Source organism: Falco punctatus, assembly GCF_963210335.1.
Source record: "Falco punctatus genome assembly, chromosome: 6".
Classification (NCBI taxonomy): Eukaryota; Metazoa; Chordata; class Aves; order Falconiformes; family Falconidae; genus Falco; species Falco punctatus.
In genome coordinates, this window is record NC_137585.1 from 70,553,608 (window position 1) to 70,577,162 (window position 23,555).

General features: G+C 46.6%; 1 protein-coding gene across 1 annotated transcript in view; it reads left to right on the forward strand.

Moving 5' to 3' along the window:
• Positions 1-23,555, forward strand: part of LOC308066324 (uncharacterized protein) — a 117,807-nt gene that overhangs the window by 74,427 nt on the left and 19,825 nt on the right. Inside the window, exons 57-74 of the mRNA XM_080393454.1 lie at positions 2,056-2,298; positions 3,374-3,705; positions 3,963-3,982; positions 4,065-4,198; positions 4,807-4,842; positions 5,201-5,236; positions 5,783-5,842; positions 6,502-6,627; positions 7,318-7,389; positions 7,559-7,594; positions 7,880-7,939; positions 9,826-9,870; positions 11,218-11,253; positions 12,399-12,434; positions 14,636-14,692; positions 14,869-14,940; positions 16,314-16,385; positions 16,835-16,870. Of these exons, the coding sequence (XP_080249580.1) occupies positions 2,056-2,298; positions 3,374-3,705; positions 3,963-3,982; positions 4,065-4,198; positions 4,807-4,842; positions 5,201-5,236; positions 5,783-5,842; positions 6,502-6,627; positions 7,318-7,389; positions 7,559-7,594; positions 7,880-7,939; positions 9,826-9,870; positions 11,218-11,253; positions 12,399-12,434; positions 14,636-14,692; positions 14,869-14,940; positions 16,314-16,385; positions 16,835-16,870 (1,509 nt within the window). The remainder of the gene's footprint in view (positions 1-2,055; positions 2,299-3,373; positions 3,706-3,962; positions 3,983-4,064; positions 4,199-4,806; positions 4,843-5,200; positions 5,237-5,782; positions 5,843-6,501; positions 6,628-7,317; positions 7,390-7,558; positions 7,595-7,879; positions 7,940-9,825; positions 9,871-11,217; positions 11,254-12,398; positions 12,435-14,635; positions 14,693-14,868; positions 14,941-16,313; positions 16,386-16,834; positions 16,871-23,555) is intronic.

A 23,555-nucleotide genomic window follows, 5' to 3' on the forward strand; every position in this document is an offset into this window, starting at 1 on the left:
AAGGGAGCGAAATGGTGCCGGTTGCTTTCCCATCAGCAACAGCTGTAATCACGAATTTTACCTGCTAAAAGGTTCATAGGGCCCTAGAGAGAAGCAGCCTGTAATAGCCCAAGAGCTTCATCTCAGAGATGCAATTTCTGGCTGGCAGGAGTTAATGGGGAAGCAAATTAACTGATGTAAAGAGGCAGGATGAGCCCAGGTACACGTGCCTGTGTGAGAAGCGGTGGCTGGTTATTCTTTCCATAGATGAGCCACTTCTTTGGTGCTACGGGACCATACTAGCCAGTTCTTGCCTCCTCGATCGCCCAGCTCCCCTGCAGTTAAGCTTACTCATTTTCACAGTTAATTCAGATAAATTGCCTCTTGTTCTCTCCATGTGGATAAACCCATAGTCACTTAATTTTCCTACCTGATACCTTCTTGCCCTTTTCTATTTCTCTTTCCTGTACCTTTTTCTTTGCAGGATTTTTTTTTTTACTCCTCCTTTTATTTCTGCTGTTCTCTTTCCTGTCCTAATTTCATCTGTTCCTTTCCTCCTTTTCTCCCTTCTATCTTTTTCATTCTTTTTTACACTGTCACCTGCCATCAGTAAATCATTCCTTTAGAAAGCAGAAGCTTTTCTACTTCTCTTTGAGATGCCTTATTGCTGGCATCTCCAAGCAGGAAACTGCTAAAATTGCGGAGGAATTGCAGAATGAAAGAGTTATTACCCCCTGCAATTTCCTACCACCCCAAGTAAATGGCAGCTTTATGAGATCACATGCAGATGGGTCGCCTTCAAAAGCTCAGCAAGGTCTTCGCAACCCGTGGGCTTGCCTCACCGCTGCCTTGTGACACTATTCACATGTCTGTGAATGGAACATGGACCCATGCTAAAGAGCAGCAGCATTTTACAGCTGGTTTGCACACAGATGAGCTGTGACCCAGTGCAGGATGGATGGGAACATCCAAGTGGTCTCATCTGATGGTGCTACCTAACCCACCCAGAACACCTTTGCATAGGACTGGGAGGTATTTCTCTAGCTTGTCCCACAAAAAACAGCCCAGATGGGGAGCCCCTCGAGTACTGACCTGTCTTTTATTCCTCCTTCTGTCATCCTTGCCTTCTTTCAGTAAAGAATTTCAGTTTTAATTAGATCAAATTTTTTCACCCTTTACATATTTTGGTGAGTCAGAAACTTCCTGGGTTCATTAGCCGCTAGGTGAAATTACCATCCCACAAGATAAAATCCAACAAAACAGGACTGTCATCCCTGCAGACCTGACAGTGCAATGTCCAGGGCTGGACTAAGCAGCATTTCTTGGAGGTACTTTATTTAGGATTTACTTCCCCTTGATTTTAACCATCTAAAAGTCTTGCACATACTTCTAAGTGAAATTAGTGGAGGTGAATCTAGGTCTTTGTTTTCACAACAAAAAGTGCGGGAATAGTGCTAAATAACTGCAGACCATCCTGACTTTTCCCTCTCCTTCATGTGCTCGTGGCAGGTTACAGGGTTGGAGTTTGGGTGTTTTGTTATAAGTAAATTCGCTGCTTTTTTGTTTTCATGCCAAAATACTCGCCGAAGCTACACTGCAGTGCTTCCACTGTGTGGTTCGAGGAATAATTGCTCTACACTTCAGCCACTAGGAATATTACAATGTTTACAACAGCAAGTAGATAATTTACCATTGCTAATATGGAAAAGAACAATTTATGAGCCAGGCTAGTAACTGTTTGTACAAGGTTTACTCGGTGTGCCTTAAATATATATTGGCCAAAAGCATCAGCACTGCAAACATCACCAAGTGGCAGATCAACATGTAGACATTAACAGGCATTAATTGTTTTCTTGTTCCAGTCAGATACACTGTGTACATTAAATGCATAGCAGGTGCGTTACTCGGGCATGGCTGGTGCAGGGAAGCATTTAACATTCAAAGTTGCAGTATTTTAAGTGGGGTTTATTTCTTTGAAATTGGAGTAAAATTGCACAGTGCTAAATAACATATATATTATTATGATGATATAGATAATGTTAGGTGCTCAGCAGGATGCCGCTTCCCTTCCCATAGGAAAATGTGAATTCAGGCAATGGCTCTGCACTCCCAAGGGACATTAGAACCAGGAGATCTGCAGAGCATGAGAGACACACAATGAAGACCCCATTTCACCATAGCAGCTTCAGGCTGGCCTGTGTGCAAAACCAGAGCCATCGGTGCGATCCAGAAGGAGGTGGTGACCCTTCCTTGTTGGCTCTGTCACAGGTTCATCCCCCCAGTGCTCCAGGAGCTTGGAAATCCCTATCTGGATCTGTGGTAAGTGAAGACCCTATACAAGGGTGTCTTCAAACAGGTGGATGCAAGGGAAACCCCAGTTGCCCAGTTGTGCAAAGTCACAATGAATGAATGTAGTGGGAGGGTGAAGGTTAGTGATAAATATTAACAAATAAAGCAATAAACAACTGCTATGGAAGCCTTTTTCTTGGCACAGCAGATTGTTCTCCCTGTATCTGGCAAGGGAAACATGATGCTTGGAAAGCAAGGGAAATGTGATGCTTGGAAAACCGAAGTGGGGAAAATCAAACTTAATCAATGAGGCAACATTATAACCTGGCTCATGGGGAAAGCAACATCATAACTGAAGAGTGTTTTGTGTCCTGAGAGTTTAGAAGATATTTTAATGTGTGTTTAAATGTGTAAATATATGTGTGAGTTTGTGAATACATACATTTCTGACACATCTGCACAATTACATTGTTGACTTTAACACAGTGTGCCAGAAATGGAAAGTGTAAAGAGTTGATTTTTACAAAATTTAAGAGAGAAAGACCTGTTTCCAGAAGTTAAGGATGAAAAACTCTGAACAACAGATTTCCTCTAAGTTTGAATGAATTTCTTTGAAAGCAGTGAGTGACCCTCACCCTGTGTTCCCAGGAGGAATGGCAGCACTGAGCTGAGCTCATCCACATCATGAGAAAACATATAATCTCATAGCCCTCCATAAAGGGCCAGGGTTAAGGTGGGTCAGATGTGCCATTGCCAAAAGACTGGAACCGGGGCATTCCTTGATTCGTGGACCCTGGCAGCCCATATGCAATGGGCAGCACCAGCTCTCAGATGTCCTGTCGAGGCAGGAGCAGATCAGACAGAGCCTGGAGGCCACCCCGTATGCAACCAGGAGCCCTTCGATAGGGTTCTCGTGATCCCTGATGACACACAGCTTCCCTGTGAGATGCTTCCAGCTTCTACACTTACTGCCTAACATCTCCATGCGAAAAGGACTTGGTGGAAATAAATTTAAATTTAATTTATAATGAAAGCAAGTTGGGTACCTCCTTGCACCCACTGCTCTCCAACTGCTCTCACACTTTCCTTTCTTTTTTGACTCAAGGCTTACCCAGGCCCTCATCACCTGAGGAGAATTAAGGTACAGCATTCATGTTGTACTCCTCTTATCACAGCTGCATGTGGTGAGGATGCAGCTGGTCCTTTCCCAGCCCCATTTTGTATGTGCTATTTTTTTTTTGTCTTACAGAAGGAGGAAAGTGGCCCAGCAGATCCATCTTCCCATGGCCAAAAGGTCAGTGCTTTTGTTTCACCTTTTAATGCAGATACCCAACAGCACCTGTGGGGCATCAGGATAGTGGTCCATCTCCCAGAACAGTCTCATTTGGAGGCTGAGGAATCATGGGTGAAAACTGGCCAGGCCAGTAGGTTCAAGAGGTAGTAATCAACAGTTTCGGCTACTGTTAACGAGCAGAGATTCCAGGCTTGAGCCTTCCACAGCTGATCCAAACATGGGGTTTGTGTTTTGGGGAGCCTCAAAAGTTTTGTCCTCTGTGGACTTCTCCTGTCTCCCTCAAATTCATGGCATCCTTTTACATCTGCAGTGTTCTGGGGCAGGGAGGCCCTCAGCTTACCACTTGTATCTGGCCCTTACTCTGCAATTTATGTTTTCTCCCTACATTTCCACTGCACAGAATAGAAGGGTTGAGGTCAGGTATGTCCCCAATCTGGTCTGGGAATGCAGGAAATGAGGAGTTCCTCCACAGGTGTTTGCTAAAAGCTGATGCAGGAACAAGGGCAGCACCTACCTGGTCCAAAGAGGGAAGGAAAAATTCCTTGTAGCAATGCATGTTTGCAATTGAAGGGTTTGCCTGTTGTTTTCCAGGGAGAAATGGGAGCTCCGGGAGTCCGTGGAGACAAAGGAGAAAAGGTAGCAATAGTGCTTTTCTGGCCAGAACCTCTCAGACCAGGAGAAGACTGTCTGTGCTAAGAGGGTCTCAAAAGGGAGAGACAACTGGGGATGTGCTGATGGAGGGGACTTTCAGGATCTATGGGAGACTGTAGCAATGTAAATTGGGATTGAGACAGTCCCACCTTTATCCCTGAACCTTGCTGTGTGTTTCTGTTCCCTCCCTTCCAGCAATGCTAGCACACTCAGGCGTAAAGGCAAAAAATTCAGGGGTTTTTCCTGATGTTCATTTTCTGCTGGATCAATGAACTAAACCAGGTGACAGACAAACAAAGACAGCCCTGGTGCAAGGGCAAGGATGGAAGAAGGGCAACACAAACCACCGTGAACAATTTTGGCAGCAAAGGTTTACAGGGGCCAAATGGCAGACTCAGGGTGGTGGGACCCAGATATTCAGAAGAAAGGCAGACAAGGCAGGGTGGGTGTTCACAGGTGCAGCCCAATGGGGAAGGGGTACTTTGCATGGGTGACCATTTAAACACCTATGTGGTGCAGCATCTTGGGGACGCAGGCATGAGAAGAGGGAGGAAGGGGAGGTGGCTGGAAGGTGGCTGGTTTTTGTCTTGCAGGGGCAGCCTGGGGAGATGGGGGAACCTGGAGAAAAGGTGAGCTGTGGATTCGGTATCAGCTGCTGGAGCAGGACAGCATTACCAGCTAAGTGGCACAAATCCAGCATTGGAGATTGCCATAGGAAAGTTGAAACCTGCTGGGTTAACCCAGTACTCCATCTCCTCCCTGTGAGCAGCGTGGCTCCGTGTTAGGTCATTTGGCTTTTCCCTAGTCACGCAGCCACTGCCCACCTCTTGTGAAAAGAGGTGGAGGTCAGAGTGGCAAGTTAGTTGCTCCATGCTGCATAGGCTATGTGCACAACTGGAAACCTTTGCTTTTGCTGCAGGGTTGCACTGAGGTGGTATTTCACATAACCTCTTGCACAGGCTTGGTAACTCTTTTCTTATTTCATAGGGCACCAAAGGAGACAGAGGTGAAAATGGTCAAAAGGTAAACAACAACATCAATACCACAGTCAGGGGTGTCCTTTCTTACACTGTGAGAGCTTGCCTCCTGCTCTCCCTCCTCCTTTTGCCATACCAAACTTCCCCATCTCAGGGGCACGTGTCCAGGTAACCTCCTGAGCTGTGGGCCAGTCACTCAGTGGGGACCCAACATCTCTCTCTTGACTAGGGAGGGACTCCAGATGGCTGACACAGACAGGACACCCACCTTATAATGAGTAGTTTTGGAAGACGTGAGTCTCACCCAGAGTCGTCTGATATGATCTCCAATAATATTCCTGCAACTCAGCTCCCTCTTTTTTGAAGTTGATTAAATGCTCTCAGCAGCTTTGTCTCTCCAGGTCAGATTAAGTCTTTACATCATCTAGAGGAGATGTCATGGTCAGTGAGGGCTCTGTAGAAACCCTCAATGTAAGATCAGCTATGAGGGACTTCAGCCAAGTGTCTAGAGAGCAGCATGAAACAAGCTCTCATTTTGATGGGCCCATTGTGGAAGGAGTGATGTTAATTTTTCCTGACCTTCTCTTTACAGGGAGAACCAGGAATTGGGTTCAGAGGTCCTGTTGGTCAGGCTGGGCCACCTGGATTTAAGGTAAGCATTTCTCCTAGATAAAGATCTCACTTGCTTTTTACTGGGTCTTTCTCTTTGTAGTCCTTGCTTTTCACCACTGGGTGTGGAGCACAGAATTGGCTGCGGCTACAAAGATAAAGCACCAAAGCCAGTCCCAGCCCGGGAAGGCAGGAACTCCGTTACATGAGTCTGGGACAGAAGGAGTGCGCTGTGTCCTCCAAAGGGCCATTTCAAAGCAGATGAGGTCCAGAGAATAGAATCATAGAATGGTTTGAGTTGGAAGTGACCTTTAAAGGTCATCTAGTCCACCTCCCCTGCAATGAGCAAGGACATCCTCAAATAGATCAGGCTGTGAAATATGTGCGTGAAAAAAATCCATGGAATTGTGGTCTCAGCAGAGATGCATTTCTGGGCTCCCTTGGGATGTTGCAGGTGTGCAGGGTTTGAATTCATTGGAAATCTCTGAAAGTCTTCAGGTAAGGGCTCCCTGCTTAGCAAGCCATGGTACGGCCCTTTCTCCAGCCCTAGGATCTCTCTTGTGAACCAGGGCTGGAGGGGATGTCCCCAGTTCTGTGTACTGGTCATGTGAATTCAAGGAGACACCCCAGGCTTTTTCCAGGACCTTTAGGGAGGCAGTTAATCCCACCTGAGATCCATGTTCCTTGTGATTCACTCAACAGGGTGAGCCAGGGGCCCCAGGACCTCCAGGAGCTCAGGGTATCCAGGGCATTCGTGGCAATGCTGGCACCCCCGGGTCACAGGGGAACAGAGGGGCTCCAGGTCTGCCCGGCATGCCAGGACAGAAGGTAGGTAGTGTGCAGTGGGGGGACAGCATGTGTTGTGTTAGCCAACTCAAGGTGAGAACAACGATGGTCCTGCTGAGACTGCCTATACTGGGTGTCCACTGTAAGTCAAGCCCCCACCCCTCCAGGTCCCCAGACCCTGAGCCTATACATAGTCAGTGAAGCAGGAGCAAAGCCTGGTTGCAAAAGGAGAGGTAACAGAATTTATTAGACTAACTAATGTTGTTAGGGGAAAATGCAGGCCAAAAGATTTGGTACAGGGGGATGTCCTTCCAGTTAAAAAAAACCAAAACAAAACAAAAACAAAAAACAAAAAAACAACCAAACAACAAAAAAAAAAAGCTGTGGAACTCCAAGCAAGCTGTTCTTCTTTTAAATTTAGTGAAGTAACTTGGTGAGATGCCCAGGAAGAAAAGGGGTGGTGATAGCACAGGGAATGTCAGCATTGCAGGGACATGGAGGCTTAGCTGGAGGTGGGGTGGGGGACAGCAGTGTGCCTAAATTCAGGGTCTCGGTGTAGCTGGAGTCCCCTCTCCTCAACAAGAGGCCCACCCAAGGAGGCTATTCCTCCTGCTTGCTTGCCAGTGCAGGGAACACCTTGGGGAACCAGCTCCTGCTTTTTCTGTCTGGATGGGGGAAAGCAGGACCTTTCCCATCAGGGTGTTCTCCTCCTTAAAGGATTTTATTTTCAAGGGAGAGCGTGGGAAGAGAGGCCGGCATGGATTTGCTGGGCCCGCAGGACCATCAGGATCCCCAGGAAAAGAGGTGACTTTTGTACATTGCCCCTGTGTCTTTTGAGCAGCAAAGGGGAGAGGTTGAGGGCCTGGTAGCTGGGCTGGGTGTGGTTTTACTCTCTCGGAGCACTGGGACAGGGGAGCATTGAAGACTTGTAAAGCAAAGTCTTCCCTTCTATTTTGTTTTCCTTGTCCTACAGGGGATTCCTGGAACACCTGGACCCAAAGGCAACAAGGTCAGTGCCAATCTGCCAGGCAGGTCACAAGCACCTAAGATCCGGGGGTGGCAATGGGACCACTGCCCTCCCCTGGCTCCTCGTCCCTAACCCCATCCAGCTACTTCATCCCTCTTTCATCCTCATGCCCTTCTTCCCCATGGTTGCTGGAGCATCCTCCAGAGAAAGCAGCAGAAAGTCAATGGAAGTGAGTCTCCTGACTCTTTCTGTGACTTCTAAATCATGGCCAAACTAATCAGCAATTGTGTGATGTGAATGAGACCTCCGGGGTTCTCTGTTCTGCAGGGAGAAATTGGTGTTGGAGCAGCTGGCCCAAGAGGTCCTCGCGGACTGCCTGGCCCTCGGGTAGGTCCCTCCATAAATGTTTCTGGCTTGGCTTCTTGCAGCCTACCCTCTTTTGGAGGCAGCTTTATACCATCACCTCCTTAAAGGCACCTGTCTTAAAAGATGTCTAAAGCGCTGGTTTCAGAGCCGTCTAATTTTTCACCAGCCAGATTTGGAGGTGATGTACACTGCTATGCCCAGCTGGAGCCGGTGCTGACCAGACTCTGCCCGCAGGTTGCAGTTAGCATCCCCTCCATAATTAGATAACTCTCAAGGATTGCAGGTCACACTGGCCAGCTGCATGACCAAGTCAATCCTGCCCCACGGACTGTATTGGCTGTGCTCTCACTGGCTAGATGGGAGCACTGAAGGCAATACCTACACCCCTACATTGGTGAGGAACCACCTCAGTTTTGTATGCTTTGGGGATGCTACCCACAAGCTCATTCCTCCAGAAATCTGCATCCAGTTCTTTTATCCTCGTTCCCTTCTTCCCTCCTGTTGTCCTGGCAGAAGGAAACCAGCCCCCACCATCCTTGGGGCAGCAACGTTCACTTTTCCTCACGCTGCTGAGAAGGTTTTGTCTCCTTCCGGCAAAGAATCCAGGGAGACCCTCTTAAGTCATAATCAGAGACCATGTTTCAATTTGCTGCTTCTGTGGCTGTTCCACAAATAAATTATTATTTATTATAATAATAAAAAAAAGATTTTATGTTGCAATCCATTTAGACAAACTCCCCATCTGCCAGCAGAACTGTTCAATGAGGCCCCTGAGACAAAACACTTAATGAGAATGTCAACAGCTGGGAAAGGTCTGGGGTAAACCTCACTCAAGCTTCATTATCTGAAGGAAATGATGAAATAATGTTTCTTCTCTTCTGACTCCAGCATAAATCTAAAGTGAATCACAGAATCTCAAATTACATTGGCTTTATACGAGAGATCTAAATTTGGCCTCACAGGATGATGCCTAAGTCTAGGCATCTTAAAGACAAGTAAGTCTTGTAGGATCTACCTAGGGAAGTCATAAAAGGACTTCACAGACCCACCAGCACAGCTATCCTTCATAGCAATGTTTATAAGGAGCTAATAGCACGCTTAAAGGAGGCTCAGAACAAGGCCTGCGGCATCTGGATACCATACCTGGGCGTGAAGATAAGCCTCACATTGGTCTCCAAAGATACAAGTTAGCGTTGAGCAGTTGACTGGTGGCCTCTTCCTTCTGAAAGTTAATGGTATGAGTTCCAGGTAAATTCCTGGATGCCTTAATTTATTGTGGTGAGTCCTGCTGAAACCACATTCAGCAACAAGTTATGAATGTGCAGAAAAGCTACTGAGCCCTCTAATCAGGGGAAAGAAATATCTCTGTCTCAAAAACATCTCAGACCTCTGTCCCTTGCTGCCCATGCCTTCATTGGATGTAAGTACATCATGGGGAGGGACACAGCAGGGCATCCAGCCTCAGATGGCTGCTTCTGAGCTATTCCTACCAGGGCGTATCTATACATAAACAGAGGAAGAGACAACTTTTTGGAGTGATTTATATCATGCTAAATCAGGTGCAGATCATCTTGGAAATGCCTGATTCTCTCAGGGACTAAGGAGAAGCTGAAGCCTGAAGCTTTGATATGACCACAGCATTATTCTCTAAACACTGCAATTTCTACCTGCAGTGACATGTGTGTGATCTCAAGCCCTTTAGGCTCTTTGATCCAGATCCATAGGAGCATTAAGACACCTAATCCTGATGGAGGTATAAATGAAGAGGTTGGACATCTCCTTCAAGGATCTGGGCTTCTGCATGCTTAATTCCTGTTGTTCCCAGTGGGATGGTTTGCAGAGTTGGGACTATGCATGCTGGATTTCTCTTTGGTCATGGCCATCATTACCCATCCCCATCCTAACAGGGTGATGAGGGCATCGTGGGAGTCCGGGGCCCCGCTGGCGTGATGGTGAGTGTTAAAATAGCACAGAGGGCATATTTTACAGCACAGACAACAGTGGACCCAGGGCTGGCAAAATCCCCGTGAGTGATGGAAAAAATAAAAGAGGTTGATGCTTTCAGTGGGAAATAGAGACAATTTGGGGAACGTGAATTCTGATGTCATGTTGGGATGAGTGAGTGTAAATCTGCAGGCAGCTGTGAGACATAAGGTGTCACGCAGAGCTCAATTGCTTTATCCTCTTGTCCATTTGGCTGACACATCTGCAGGCTGCTTTTGAAGTCCTCCTGAACTATCACTCCCTCTCTGCTCTTCTTTGTAAAGTCTGCTTGTTTACATGAATTTTCAGGGTCTTGTTCTGTTGTAAATTCCCTTTTCACTGACAGGGGACTGAGTCAGGGGAGATGCAAATCACAGCCGGTATTTTGACAAACACCTTTTTATTTATTAGGCTGTTATCTGTTATGTTGGAATGAATCTGTCATTACAAACAGGATGGGCCTTCATGAAGTTCCTCACAAGGCCAAGGGTGGTCACAGTACCAGGTTTCACCCTGGGATCTCATCTCTGAAAGGCTAATTCTCAGTAAGGCTGGCCTTTACACCACAAGGGCTTGCAAGATGATGTGTCCCAGTGGTCAAAGCAGCAGCGCAAGGCACAGGGGGATGGCGAAGCCCAGTTTTTGTACCCTTTGGGAAATATCTGTACTCTATCTTCTCCTCGCCCACCCTGTCCATGTTCACCCTTGTGAAGAGCTGCCAGTTCTACAGGTGGAAGGTGCCACCTCTCTGCATATTCAGGGAAGGTCGTTGGTCCCCAGTTTTGCAAATAGGTTACACCTGGGGTGACCACCATGGCTTTTCAGCTCTCCAGGTGTGGTTCCCATCCTGGCTCTGTCTCCAGGGGCTCTGACCTTCCCTGGGGAACATCTGGGGATCCCCATCACCTCCACCTAGGAGGAACCCTCTGGGAGCAACCGTTCACATACACTCTCTGAGAGGTGGGGGTTGCTTCTCATTAATGTTAAGGGTATGAAAATCATGGCACATGGCTTGCAAAATGGGGGAGGTTGGCTAAATTTATACATCTGCCAAGACATCCTGAGTTGTGCCCAAGAACCAATGGTGGGCAGAAGCTTATGGCTAAATTTTCTCTTTGATGAGTGTGATTCACTTCTCAAATTGCTATTAGGGGGAGAGAAAGGAGAGTAGAGGCTCCTGTGCAGGTCCTACCAGCAGCTTCTCCGTGGTGCAGCCTGCCCATGGAGGCAGCTCTGCCTTTGAGTGGAAGCTGCTCTTGCCTAACACCTTCCCTCTGCTAGTATTTACCTTCATGTGTCATTTTATGTTCTTTCAGGGTCTAAAAGGCTTCCCGGGTGTGAAAGGTGAAAGAGTAAGCAACAGTCATCTTATCTACACAGTGCCTTGGAGGAAAGCACCATTGTGGGGAGCCTTTCTCTGCAGCAGCCCACACTGCTGATGCCCCTGTTAAAACAGCAGGGACAGTCCCAGCATCTTCTGGGAGCAGACTGGGAGGGGACCTCCATCAGTGTGTGGAAGTGTGAAGTGGCATTAGCAGCCCCTTGTAATGGCTGGGCTGAAATGAGGGTGCATGTTGTCTTTATGCATGCCTAGGTCTTTTTGGAAGGAAGTTTTGGAATTTGGACAGAAGAGGACCCCTGATAAGCTCTGGCTGATCCCCAGCTGTGCAGGGCTAGGGAGCAGATGTCCTGCAGCATCAGCAGGACAATGACTGCCCAGCATGCAGCACATGCTTTTCATTTGCATCGGTGAGCAGGAGTCCCCTTGGTCTCCTGCTACATCCCACTTGCAACCCTTGGGAAGTGCAGTACTGAGAACTGCACCCCAGATGTCAGGGATGTGCAATGGGACAGCAGGGGAGAGATCCACAACCAGCTCTGCCATTCAGAAATTCAAGTGCAGTTGTAAAGCCTGCCTCTGCTCTCCTGTCCTCACCTGGTCCTTGCAGCCCGCACCTTCTCCTGCTGTCACCACACCAATCGAGCACTAGAGAAGATTATGAGATGCCATCAGGAATGAGTCCTACCCTTCAACCTCATGTACCATGCCTATTATAAAAAACTTCCGGGAGTAGCTACTGTTTCATACACTCTCAGTAAAGCATGTCAGATTTGAGGTTGAAATTTGGGAAATCCTGTATTATACAGGATGCCATTCCACCCTAAATGTAGTGTAGGCACATCCCTGCAGCACGGAGATGCTGCGTGCCATTGGGAGGTCAAAATCCAGCAATGGCTCCACATAGTGAATGTGCTGAGCATGGAGTCAGGCAAACCCCTTCAGTCCTCTGGGTCTTTATTATTTGTCAATGTAACAAATTCTAGTAGTATGCAATCTCCTGTGGTAAGCTAATGATCTTGCAGAGTGCCCAGAGGAACTGACTTCCAGCTATAATAGATCTTAGTGGCTTGGAGTGTGAATCAGTGGGCTGAGAAGCACAAGAAGAGCCTGTAAAAAGGGAATCACTCACTATCTTTTTTTCTTTCCTTTGCACAGGGCGATCGGGGACTTCTGGGACCCAAGGGAGAAAGAGTAAGGACATTCCAGATTGTGACTTTCTGGGGCAGATGGGGTAAAAGGCTTTCAGGATTTTATAGTTGCCAGTGAGCAGATGGACAGTTATTTAAATGAGTCAGTGATCTTACAAGGTAGAGGCTTAAACGGTAAAAAATATTTATATGTGTTTTCAGATGTCTGGAGTCTTAGTGATTTTATAGGATTCATATTGTTACATGTGGGTGAGTGTAGCCCACCCAGCATGGAGCACTGAGCAAGGTTCGCAGATGATGGGGTGCAAATGCCTTTCATTGAAGAGGACTTTAAATCCTACTTTCAATCCATGGTGTTATGTGCAGTGTCATCCATGTGCCTGGATCAAGATCCCATTGCCAATGAAATCTCGAGAATTTGAGGCTCAGGGCCTCATGTCTGCTTCTCTGTGTCCCTGCTCAGGTGTCCAGCCACCCCAGGGTGACATTTCTACTTCTGTCTAACAGAAGTTTCTCTTGTTGCAACTTGTCCTTTCACTGTGTGCCTCCAAAAGCCTGGATCCATCCTCATTATATTATACACCTATGTAGGTAGTGGAAAACAACATGTAGATGCCCCTCTCCTTCTCAGCGGTCTCCACCAGTTTCAATCTGCTTTGTTGATGCCATCCTTGCACTGAACACACAGCTCCAAGTTATGAGCTTGCATGATAGTTTTGACGGGATCCTACAAAACAACAAAAAGAGTCATTTTGGCAACTATTTGCTGGGGCACAAAAATGCCTCCTGTGAATTAAGGGAGGAAGAAAATTTCCACTGATTTTGGTATAACCAGCTCACCCCAAAGCATACTGTAATCTTAAGAAGACTGAGCTGGCTCATAGCAGGTAATGTGAAAATAACTCCCTGAGCACTTCTGGAAAATGCACAGAAAATGCTGAACCTCTGCCCAGTGTTTTGTTAACTTCCTTCCTGGCTGGAATGGCTTGTTAGAAAATGAGTTTTAGAAAACCTACATGATGATTCTGCTTTTGAGTCATGCAGTATTAAATGATTAAGGCTGATTTGTCTCTGAGGAAGCTACTTTCAAAGGGGACTCGCATCAGAGACGAATCAATTCTTAATCTGCTTCATGAAGAGGCCCCAAAACACTTGCCAAGCTGAAGGAATATGTAATGCATTTTCCAAAGAATACCTTAATAAAATATAAGACGGAGTGTGAGATAAAACAGAAGGGGGGGGGGGGGGGGGGGGGGGGATAATTGGCTTGGGTTTGTTCTACACAATTGCAACTTAACTTTCTTTCTAATACTCCCTTGATCGATACAGGAGTAACTGCATGAATCCCAGGGCATGTGCTATGTACTGGATTAAACTACAGGATCTTTATCCTCCCTTTTGTTCCCAAAATTGATTGGGCCCCATCTTGTCTCTGTTAGAGACCCTCCAGAGTAAGGAGGGTATATTAAGCCAGAATTTGATCAGAGTCCTATGGTGGCATTTGGATAAACTGCAAAAGATCGTCAAAGTTTGGGCAATATTGATTGATGCACGGTTGTTAAGACTCCAGCAGCAAGGCACAGTCACCCTGAAAAGGGATATTTGCAACACTGAAGAGAGCTGGAGTAAAGGAAGTCCTTTACAAATGGGCTGCAGTTGCCCATTAGAAGGTGGCTTCAGCCCTGTTCCCTCCGAACTATGGACAGCATCACCACTTTAAAGACACAACCATTGCTTTGTCAGAGCAGAGCCATTTCTTGTATGGGAATAACCTTGTCACAGGTTCTTCATCTTCTGAGGAGCGAAATGTCCCTCCTCAGCTGCTGAGCTGATAAATAGACTTGGCATGGATGTGTCCATGGGGTTACTGCATGTCTGTAGCTACTGGCTCTCTCAGGGTGACAGTTTGGGGGTCTGACCCTCCAAAAACTACCTCTGAGGGATACCCTAAGTGCCACTCCTCTCCTTCAGCTCCAACTCCATGTCCATAAATCAGGACACCATGATGTGAATGTTCATCATCCAGCTTGTAGTTAAAGATGACTAACCTTAACAATTAATGCTGTGCTGTGGAACATAGGTGCCTTCCCCAGCACATGGACCACCGTTTGGGAAATGCTTACCTTTATTGCAGATGTGTGAATTGCTATTTTGCCCATCCTAGCAGGTGCGGTTCCATCCAGTGGAACCCACGTGTTCATTTATCACCAGGTGTCTACATCTCTCTGTGTATCCTTTCTCTAGGGTGAGCCCAGGACTGTTTTTGGACCTCAGGGCTATAAAGGCAGTAAAGGCGATCTTGTAAGTTTGGTTCTTACTGACTTTTTAAGCTGTCCCTTCCCCACTGCTGGTCACATCAGCACTGAGCAGTGCTTGGGACAAGCTCTGAGAACCAGCACTTTGGTCCAGAGCCAGTGGCTGAGAGCTGAGTCCTTCTAGAAGAGACACAATCCACTAATTTCTGTCTTACCTTTCAGGGTGAACAGGGCCTGCCAGGTTTTGATGGAGACAAAGGCGAGAAGGGAGAGGATGGGCCTGTAGGAGAAAAGGTATGAACTTCCTGATGGGACTGAGAGAGACAGCAAAAAGTCACTGGTTGTGTGAGGCAGGGACTGATGTCTCTGCATCCTCCCTTCCCCTGTGCCTGCTGGAAAACATGGTACAAGGACATGCTCACCCAGCTCCCACAGAAAGGGAAAGGAGGATGCTGGGCTGGGGCTTGGGACATGGTACACATCCAGTTTACCAGATGTCAATTCTGTAGTTTTGGGACCAGGTCTGCAGTACAGGACTGCTCTGGGAAAAGTGACCATTCAATTACTGCAGCACTGTAAGAGTCCCACATCTCCCTCTCCTTCCAGGAACTGGCCGTGCTACTTCACAGCCTGCAGCTCTTGTGACATTCTTGTTAAGGCTTGTTTGGCTCCTCTCTTCCTCTTCTTCACACAGGGCTGTTGCCTGGGTGGTGGCAGAGTGAGTCGCCTGCTCCTCTGCCTTTGGTCTTTGAGAGTACCCTGTGGAGGTCTCAGGTCTCAACCCATCACCACACCACTGGGAGGAATCACATAACTCTCCCACTCTCAGACTGAGTCACAGATAAACCTCCATGTACTAATCACAACTATTTTCACATAATGCTTTTTGCTCCAAAAGTCTGACCCAGGACGGGGACTTTGCTGAATAAATATAGGTATCTACAAAAGTAGCATCCCTGTCTGACCTAGACATCCAGCTCCTGTTAGTTCCCAAGGGAACCTGTATATCAGTGTAGTTCAAGGTGAGAATCGCCTGGCCCAAAGTGGGCCTCTCCCTTGTGAAGAGGCAATTTGTGTCCTTACCACGACTGGCTGCACTGATTCGGTCCCCAGCGACTGTAAAGGAAACCCATGGAGATGCTCGCATGGGTGGTCCCTGGTTTTTTAAGTCAAATGAAAGCCCGTACATGATATATGTCAGACTGCATTCTAATAAAAAATAATGAATAAGCATCTCCTAAAGCAAGAACACCTCTTGGCCAAATATATGAAGGACTTTGGACAGAGCCTCAGAGTAGTATCTCCACCAACAGTAAGTCCAGCAGGGTCTTGTACGTGAGTGTTTGCAAGGAGGCAGCTCATCCAGAAGCTTTAAGACCATTTTCTGCTTGTTTTTCTTAAGTCCCCGTCACTGGGCACCAACTCTTTTACAGGACAGTTCCCTGAGGCTTCTGCCAAGTCATTCTGCAGCTGATGGTGTTCTTCCCTAGCAGTGCCTACCACACAGACCTTTGGGTTCCCTGGGGCTGAGGTCTGCTATAGAAATGGTGCTTTTTGTCATCCTCTCTGCCCCCTCCGTGGGTTCTTCTGCTGACCACTCTCAGGTGGGGACACTTCAAGAGCAGTAGGTACTCAAAATATATTTGACAGGGATTTTAAAATTTTAGGGAGTCAAAGGTGAAGCTGGCTCCAAGGGAGTGATGGGGCTTTTTGGAACAAGAGGACCAGTGGGACAGAAGGTGAGTACAGTAAGCACTTATACTAAGGCATTCCCTGCAAGAACTGACGTGTAAAATCCCGTCACAGTTTTCTCACAGAATGTAATTCTGCATTCCCTCTCCAAAATTGCTGATTGAAATATTATGAGGCTACCAGAGAGCAGAAGTAGCTGTGCTTTTCCAGGAGACCTCTGAAGAGTTCTCCCATTTTGTAAAGCAACAATGCTCTGGCATCTTTCCTGGGCTAAAATAGCCAATAGTGACCCACTGAAATATCAATATGGAGGCATGAGGGGTGAACTGCTGTCTAAGCTCCAGTTATAGTCAATGGAGATGTAAGGCTCCATTTGGGGTATCTAAAGGTCCCTTTGTCTCCTCTTCCACAGCTGTAGGTATCTCCTACAGCAATCCCCATTCCCAGAGGAAATGCAGCTCTTCACCATTGTAACTTGTCACCACTTTCCTTGCAGGGGGAGCCAGGAGAACCAGGCTTGCCAGGCTCTGCTGTGAGTTGGAGCATGTTTCTCTGCATTTGCAAGTCTTGGGCATGGGGCTGGGTTTGCACTGCTGGTCCTCTCCTCACAGTCATGTGTGGGTCATGGGGTGGGATGAGGCTGTGTTGGCTCAGTGCTGCCCCACAAAGCTCACATTCAAAGAGGCTTTGCTGGAAAACCAGCCATGGGCATGGGGGACCACAGCCAGAAGTATGTTTTAATAGGATGTTGCATTTTGCATTAAGGAACACATGAAATATGCATTTATTTATTCTTTTTTAATGCCTTTAGTGTATTAGGGGGCATTGCCAGACAGGAACAAATGATGTTTCATGTTCAAATGGCTTAAGAACGGTGACTAGAGGTTGTATATCCCATGAGAAAGGACTGGGCTACAAGTGGATATTCTCAGTGCTCAGTGGGTGCGTGTTCCTGGCCAGAGGGAAAACAGTTATGCTGGAGGACCTGGGTAATCTCTGAGTTCACCTGGTTTCCTGACAAACTGCAATTGGGAAAAAAAAAAAAAAAAGAAAAGAAAAGCAATTCTGGTATGCAAAAGTGTTTACATGCCTTTGAAATTCACTTTTTCGCATGGAAGAAACCCCCAGGTGAAAAACTTGGTCTCCAAGGTTGTCCAAAATGAAAAAAAAGTCCCTGCTGATTTGTTTTCATCAGGGAAAGGAAGGAATAGGAGGGGAGGGAACACCAAAAGGTGACTGGGACTTTTTCTCAGGTCATGGGAATACAAACATGTTCAATTGTAATGTGAAATATCAGTATTATCTTAAACTGTTCCCCAGTTATGCCTCTTTCTATATGTGTGAGTGATTCTCAGCACCTATCTGTTGCTGTGAAGTCTCCACAGCCATTCAGCACTGCCTGCTGATTACTGGTCACAGCTGTGTAACTATTTACAAGCCCATAATCCAGACTGGTAATTGCTCACTGAGAAAAAGGCCATCATTCAGTTAAGTATTTCAACCCCTGCCTCATTAAAAACAGCCTTCTGAGCACTTTGCCAAAGCGATAGGCTGCAACATGCTCTAAGATCTCAGCATCTGGGATCCCTACGCACAGGCATTGGATCGAGTGCATTTTTGAAATTTCCTTGTAATGAACACCTGAATCCATAGGTGACAACCAGCAGGAGTGAAGCAAAGGCATTTACTGAGGCTGCTGAGTGCAAAGTAAGCACAGCTGGACTCATCCTGGCCAGCAACTATCCAGTCATGGTTGGATGATGTGCTATTTTCTACTATCACTTACCGGGATCAGCACATTACACAGTTAACTACCAGAAAGTGATATCTTGTCAACCAAAACTGGAAGAAAGCGAAGTAATCTTTCCTTTGAAATATTTAGGTATTCTGCTGGTGCAGGTTAGCATTATCTGTGCTGTGCTTGGAGCTAGGCTGAGATAATAGGGCTTGGGTCTGGTCCTTCGTTAAGTTTCTAAAATTGCAAAAGTCACATTGGGGCCGGGGCCTTGCTGGAAGGGCCACGATATATGACATCCTGGGTGAAATTCATCTGACCTCAGGTTAGATGTCTGCCACGTCCATTTTCCATATCCAAGCAAGGCATGCTCAGGCTTGTTTTACTGGCAGCTTTAGGGTACTCTTAGAGCATGATTCTCGTCATCTATTTCAGACACCTGTGTTAGGACGCAACACCCTGATGTGACTTGTTCTTCACAAACGCAGGTTTCACTGTAGCTTCTAAGTGCTCACAGATACTTCAGTATTTCCCCCAAGTTATTCTGAAGAGTTAGGCTAGGCTGTCTTATGTATCACTCCCCAAGTCCTTGTCTCCCCTTTTCTTGAAGACAGACACTACTTGATCCAGTCTACCTACACCCAGTCTGTCCTATGCAAAGTCTTAAAGGTAATGGCTAGCAGTTCTTATTCTCAGATCCCTCTAATTCCATCTTTCATATCCACAAATTGCTGCCAACTCGTTGCAAACATTTGTTCATCCCTTTCTGTCCTGCTGAATTCACTCTGGATAATTTAACCAGCTTGTAAAAAGTCTCATCCATTTACTTTCTTTGATTTGGAATTCTATAGGAGTTCCCAATCAAGTTGACAGCGATTGTGTCTTCTCCCTGTAATCATTTCCCAGAGAATTTCAATGGATCTGGTTGACTTTACAACTGACCTCGAGGCAATGGGTGCATTCTTGATATTACTCCTCCTTTATCCTCTAAAAGTACTGCGTTCTTTTACATTGATATTCCTGCCGTGCTTCACCCTTCTATATTAATATTGCATTCTGTCTTACGCTTATTAAGTCATCATCTTGATCATGTATCAAGGCTTCCAGCTCCTCTTCTGTATTTCCCATGCTTTGTGCATTAACATACTGGCAGATTAATCCATTATTCTCACTAAAGCTCTATTATGAATACCCCTGTCCCCCTCTCTTGCCATTTTGGGTTCCCAGGATCTATGATTACCAATGTTTCTTGGCCCTCTCCATCCTGGTTTGCAGTCCTCCTCACTAGGTGTACAAGTTGGAGCTCAAAAAGCTTCTTCACCTCCTCTTCTGAGCTGAGCTCTATATTTGGCCAGCAGCCGGTGGATCCTTGCCCTCTAACTGAGGAAGCCAGGGTCTGTGTGGTAGCACCATCCACACAGCCGTGTGCCTATTCCTAGGGTGTTCAGCTTGCCTGGATGGTGGGAGACCCATCAGTTCCCTGGACCTTCTGATTTTGCACTCAGAACCACTTCCGATATGCTTCATTCTTGAATGCTTGCCAGAGCACATCTGCCAAAGCTTGTGCTGGAGCAGAGCCACCAGCATGTGACTGGGGGGATGGATGGGAGAAATCTAGGATTTTTCAGTCCACACTAATCACTGAGAGTGGTGGATTTCACAAGACGTGAAAGCAAAACTGCACACCTGAAGACAAAGCAAAAAGTGAGAGCAAGTCAAAAGATTCTGGTTAACACTGGAACAATCAGATGCTAAATATGGACAGCACAGGAAGGCTAATGGACACTCTTTTGTCACCGTTACACAGCACAATGCTACAGTCAAAACCAGACAGTAGTCTGCAAGGTCTGAAAGCTAAGTGATAATCAAGGCCTTATAACCTGGAGTATGATAGGTGTGAGAATGGTTGTAAGCAGGAATTTGACTTTACTATAGATATCATTAAGAGCATAAGACCTCTTGATATAGGTCACAGAATCACAGAATGGTAGAGTTTGGAAGGAACCTCTGGAGATCACCTAGTCCAACTCCCTGCTAAAGCAAGTTCTCCCAGAGCAGGTTGCAGAGTCTTGTCCAGGTGGGTTTTTAACGTCCCCAGAGGGGGAGACTCCACAGCCTCTCTGGGCAGCCTGGTCCCATGCTCTGTCACCCTCACAGTAAAGAAGTTCTCCCTCATATTCAGGTGGAGCTCCCTGTGCTGCAGTTTTTGCCTGTTGCCCCTTGTCATGTTGCTGGGCACCCCTGAAAAGAGCCTGGCCCCGTCCTCTTGGCACTTGCCCTTAAGGTGTTTGTAGACACTGATAACAGTGGTAGGTAGACAGCTCTGAAGAGGTACTGACAAGAAAGCCCTACCTCGCTCATCAGCTGCATGGGGACTTAGGTGAACCCATATGACAACCCAGTTCTCCTGCCTGCTGAGCAGTGGACCATTTCAAGCCAGAGGAGAGGAAAGGTGAGGTGTGGGGGTCTGCCCTGGGCTTGACAACAGGCTCCCCTGGACACTCAGAGTGGAAAAAGCCATCTCCTAAGAAGATTTTTTCCCTGGGGGTGTGTCTTGAGGTGTCCTGAACACTTCTGATGAGTCCAGGCTGGTCAAAGAGAAGTTACTCAGACAGATCTTTTGGCCACAGGTGGAAGACTACCCAGGATACCTTAGAGTCTTTGCAGCAGGGTATCAGACTGACCCATCTCTGTGATGCAGTGCCTGAGAACAAATGCTCATCACAGCTGTGAGGACCAGTAGCAGCTCCAACATCAAGAAAGAATTTTTCAGGGAGGATGCTCAGGACTGCAGCAAATAATTGTGAGCAGGACAGTCTAGACAAAAGATTCAGCAGGGAAGGGAAAAAAACACAGATGAAACTCTGAGGTTGAGAGTCCCAGCTACTTCATATGCATCATCCCATCAAATATTGAACACTGAAGCCCACGAGGTGGAAAGCCTTGTAGCAGAGGTTGCAGCCTACACCATGGTTTGGAAATGCATTAGCCCTTTGCTGTGTGTCTTCAAGCAGATTGTTCCTTTCAGGGCACGCCACTGGGGCAACATTCCTACTGCTGGGTTTCACACTTTCCCAAGGTAACCCAGCTAATTCCCCAGCTCGTTCATCAGAGTGGAAATGATGAGCCTGGAGACAAGGCAGACTTCTCCCTGGCTTCAGCCCAAAGCTTCACGGGAATTTGTGTCTGGAAGCAAAGATCCTCAGCTCTCAAAAATGTTTTTGCGTCACAGCCAGCACTCAGGACTTATGACTAAGCCCCTGCATTGCCATGCCTTCGTAGTACCTGGTGTCTTTGCAGTTAAATGAAGCTTGTTCCAGCAACACTTTAATAACAGAACCAAATAGCAAGAGCCATTTCCAGTACTCCACCAGTAATTGCCTTTAAATTGCCATTGTACTAGCTTTTATTGCCCAGCCTTTATTTGCCTGGCAGAACACGGAATGTAAATCTAAGGGAACAAATTTCCATTCAGCTTCTTTCCCTTGCCTAGTGCTCAAATGTTTTCTTCTTCCCCTCTTTCTTTTTATTTGTTTTGTTTTGGTTTTTCTTCCTATGCCATCTTTTTCTTCTCCTGGGTGCAGATGGTCTTGAAAAGCATCAGCTTTCTGACCTGCTTCCCCTTCATGTCCCAGACTTGTTCTAAACTTTCTAGTCCATATGACAAAGCCTCTTCAGCACATGATGTGTAGGAGTCCACCTATGGTAAGATAAGACCCAGATCAAAAACTTGCTTATGTTTACTGGACCATGTAGCCATGGCTTAGACCAGGGGTCCTCAGACTTTTTAACCAGGGGGCTGGCGCGTGGATGAGGTGGCAGGCAGCCATCTGCGGCTGCTTGGTTTCAGGGGTGTGTGTCTGTAAATACTGGGGGCCAGATTGAGGACCCTGGGGGGCCGTATCCAGCCCGTGGGCTGTAGTTTGGGGACCCCTGGCTTAGACCCTGATACCTTTCAGCCTACCAGCACATATTAACTCTTCCTAAAGCCACTTGGACTCCTTTCACGTCAAGAGCAGGCAAGAAGCATCTCATGATCTCAGGCAAACAGAATAGAGTTGGATACAGGCAGGTGGGGAAGCACAGGGAAACAAGGAAAGGTCTCTCCTTGACAGGAGCCACTAAGGACAACTAAGAGAAATACTAAAGCTGACTGAGAAACCTCTAACTAGTGCCAGGTTCCTTCAGGATCAGGCAGTGCTCAAGATCAAGCTTTTTAGCCGATCTCCTTGGATACAGGTGTATAAAACCCTGGCCAGATGGATCTGCACCCAGTTCAAAGCTATCTTAAAAACACCAGGCTCTTGAAGGTATCCTGGGCTTCTGAGATATAACCATCAAACCAAAAAGTTTATTACCCTCCAAGCAGGCAATTTGTCTTAGCAAACAGAGAAACTCTAGTTAGCTGGGGGTTTTATGGTCCATTTACTTCCTCAGATGGAACTTTATATTGATCGTGTCAATAAATAGCTACTATTAAATAAAGAGCTTGCTCAAGATGTTTGTGCCCGATAGTGTAGGCAGTGCTTGAAGAATGTTAACTTTACCTGATCCAGGCATGATCTGCAGAGCCATGGAGGAGCACCTGGTCAGCTTTCAAATACTTATTCTGAAATGTAAAACGTGCTGAGGCTTGGGGAGGGGTTTGAAGAAGCCACATGTTCCCCAGAGGAGGAGCTGAATTTTTATATCTGGGAATGTAAAATGTAATGGCTCTGTACTCACCATCTGACCCACCTTCAGGGGCAGCACCATCCCACCCATGTGTCTCTAGGATGTTTGCTTGTCACCATGGTCGTTTTTGAAGTGTCTGTTCATCACAGAGAGGAGAAGTAATTAGAGAGGTGATGGGTCTGCTTGGTATACAAATCTGGTAGCTGATTTTTTAATTTATTTTTTTTAAGTAAATGTGTTTCCTTTCAACAACCCACTGCAAATTAATTGCAAGTATAACATGCCACTTGTTCATCTCCTGTTCTGCTTAAACAGGCAATTCATTTTCCTCCAAGTGAGCTGAGCCCTGTGCAATCAGTGTCTCAAGTGGGGATAAATCCTATTTAATCTCACATCCAGGTTCTGAAAACTGCCATCAAAATTGGCCAGAATGGATGAGTAGACTATGACAGCCTTGAAAAAAACAACAAAACCAACAAAAAACAACAAAACAAAACAAAAAACACTAAAAAAAAAAACAAAAACCACAGGTATTTGTTTCCAGTAGCTTTTAGTTTGCTACCGAAACAGTGGGAGACCCCATGTAAAGAGGCCCCAGTGCTGGAGGTGGCTTCAATGTCCCATGCTGAGCTGAGCTGCAAGGTTGGCTCCACAAGCTGAGAACCTCTGAAGTGTGGCAAGAAGGTATCTTCTTGGAGGAGCAACTCTGTCCAGCACTACCCACAAGTCTGGGCTGGATAAAAATCTCTCTTTGGCTCCCAGCTCTCCAAATGGGAGATCTCTGAACTGCAGTTGTGCATAATCCCAT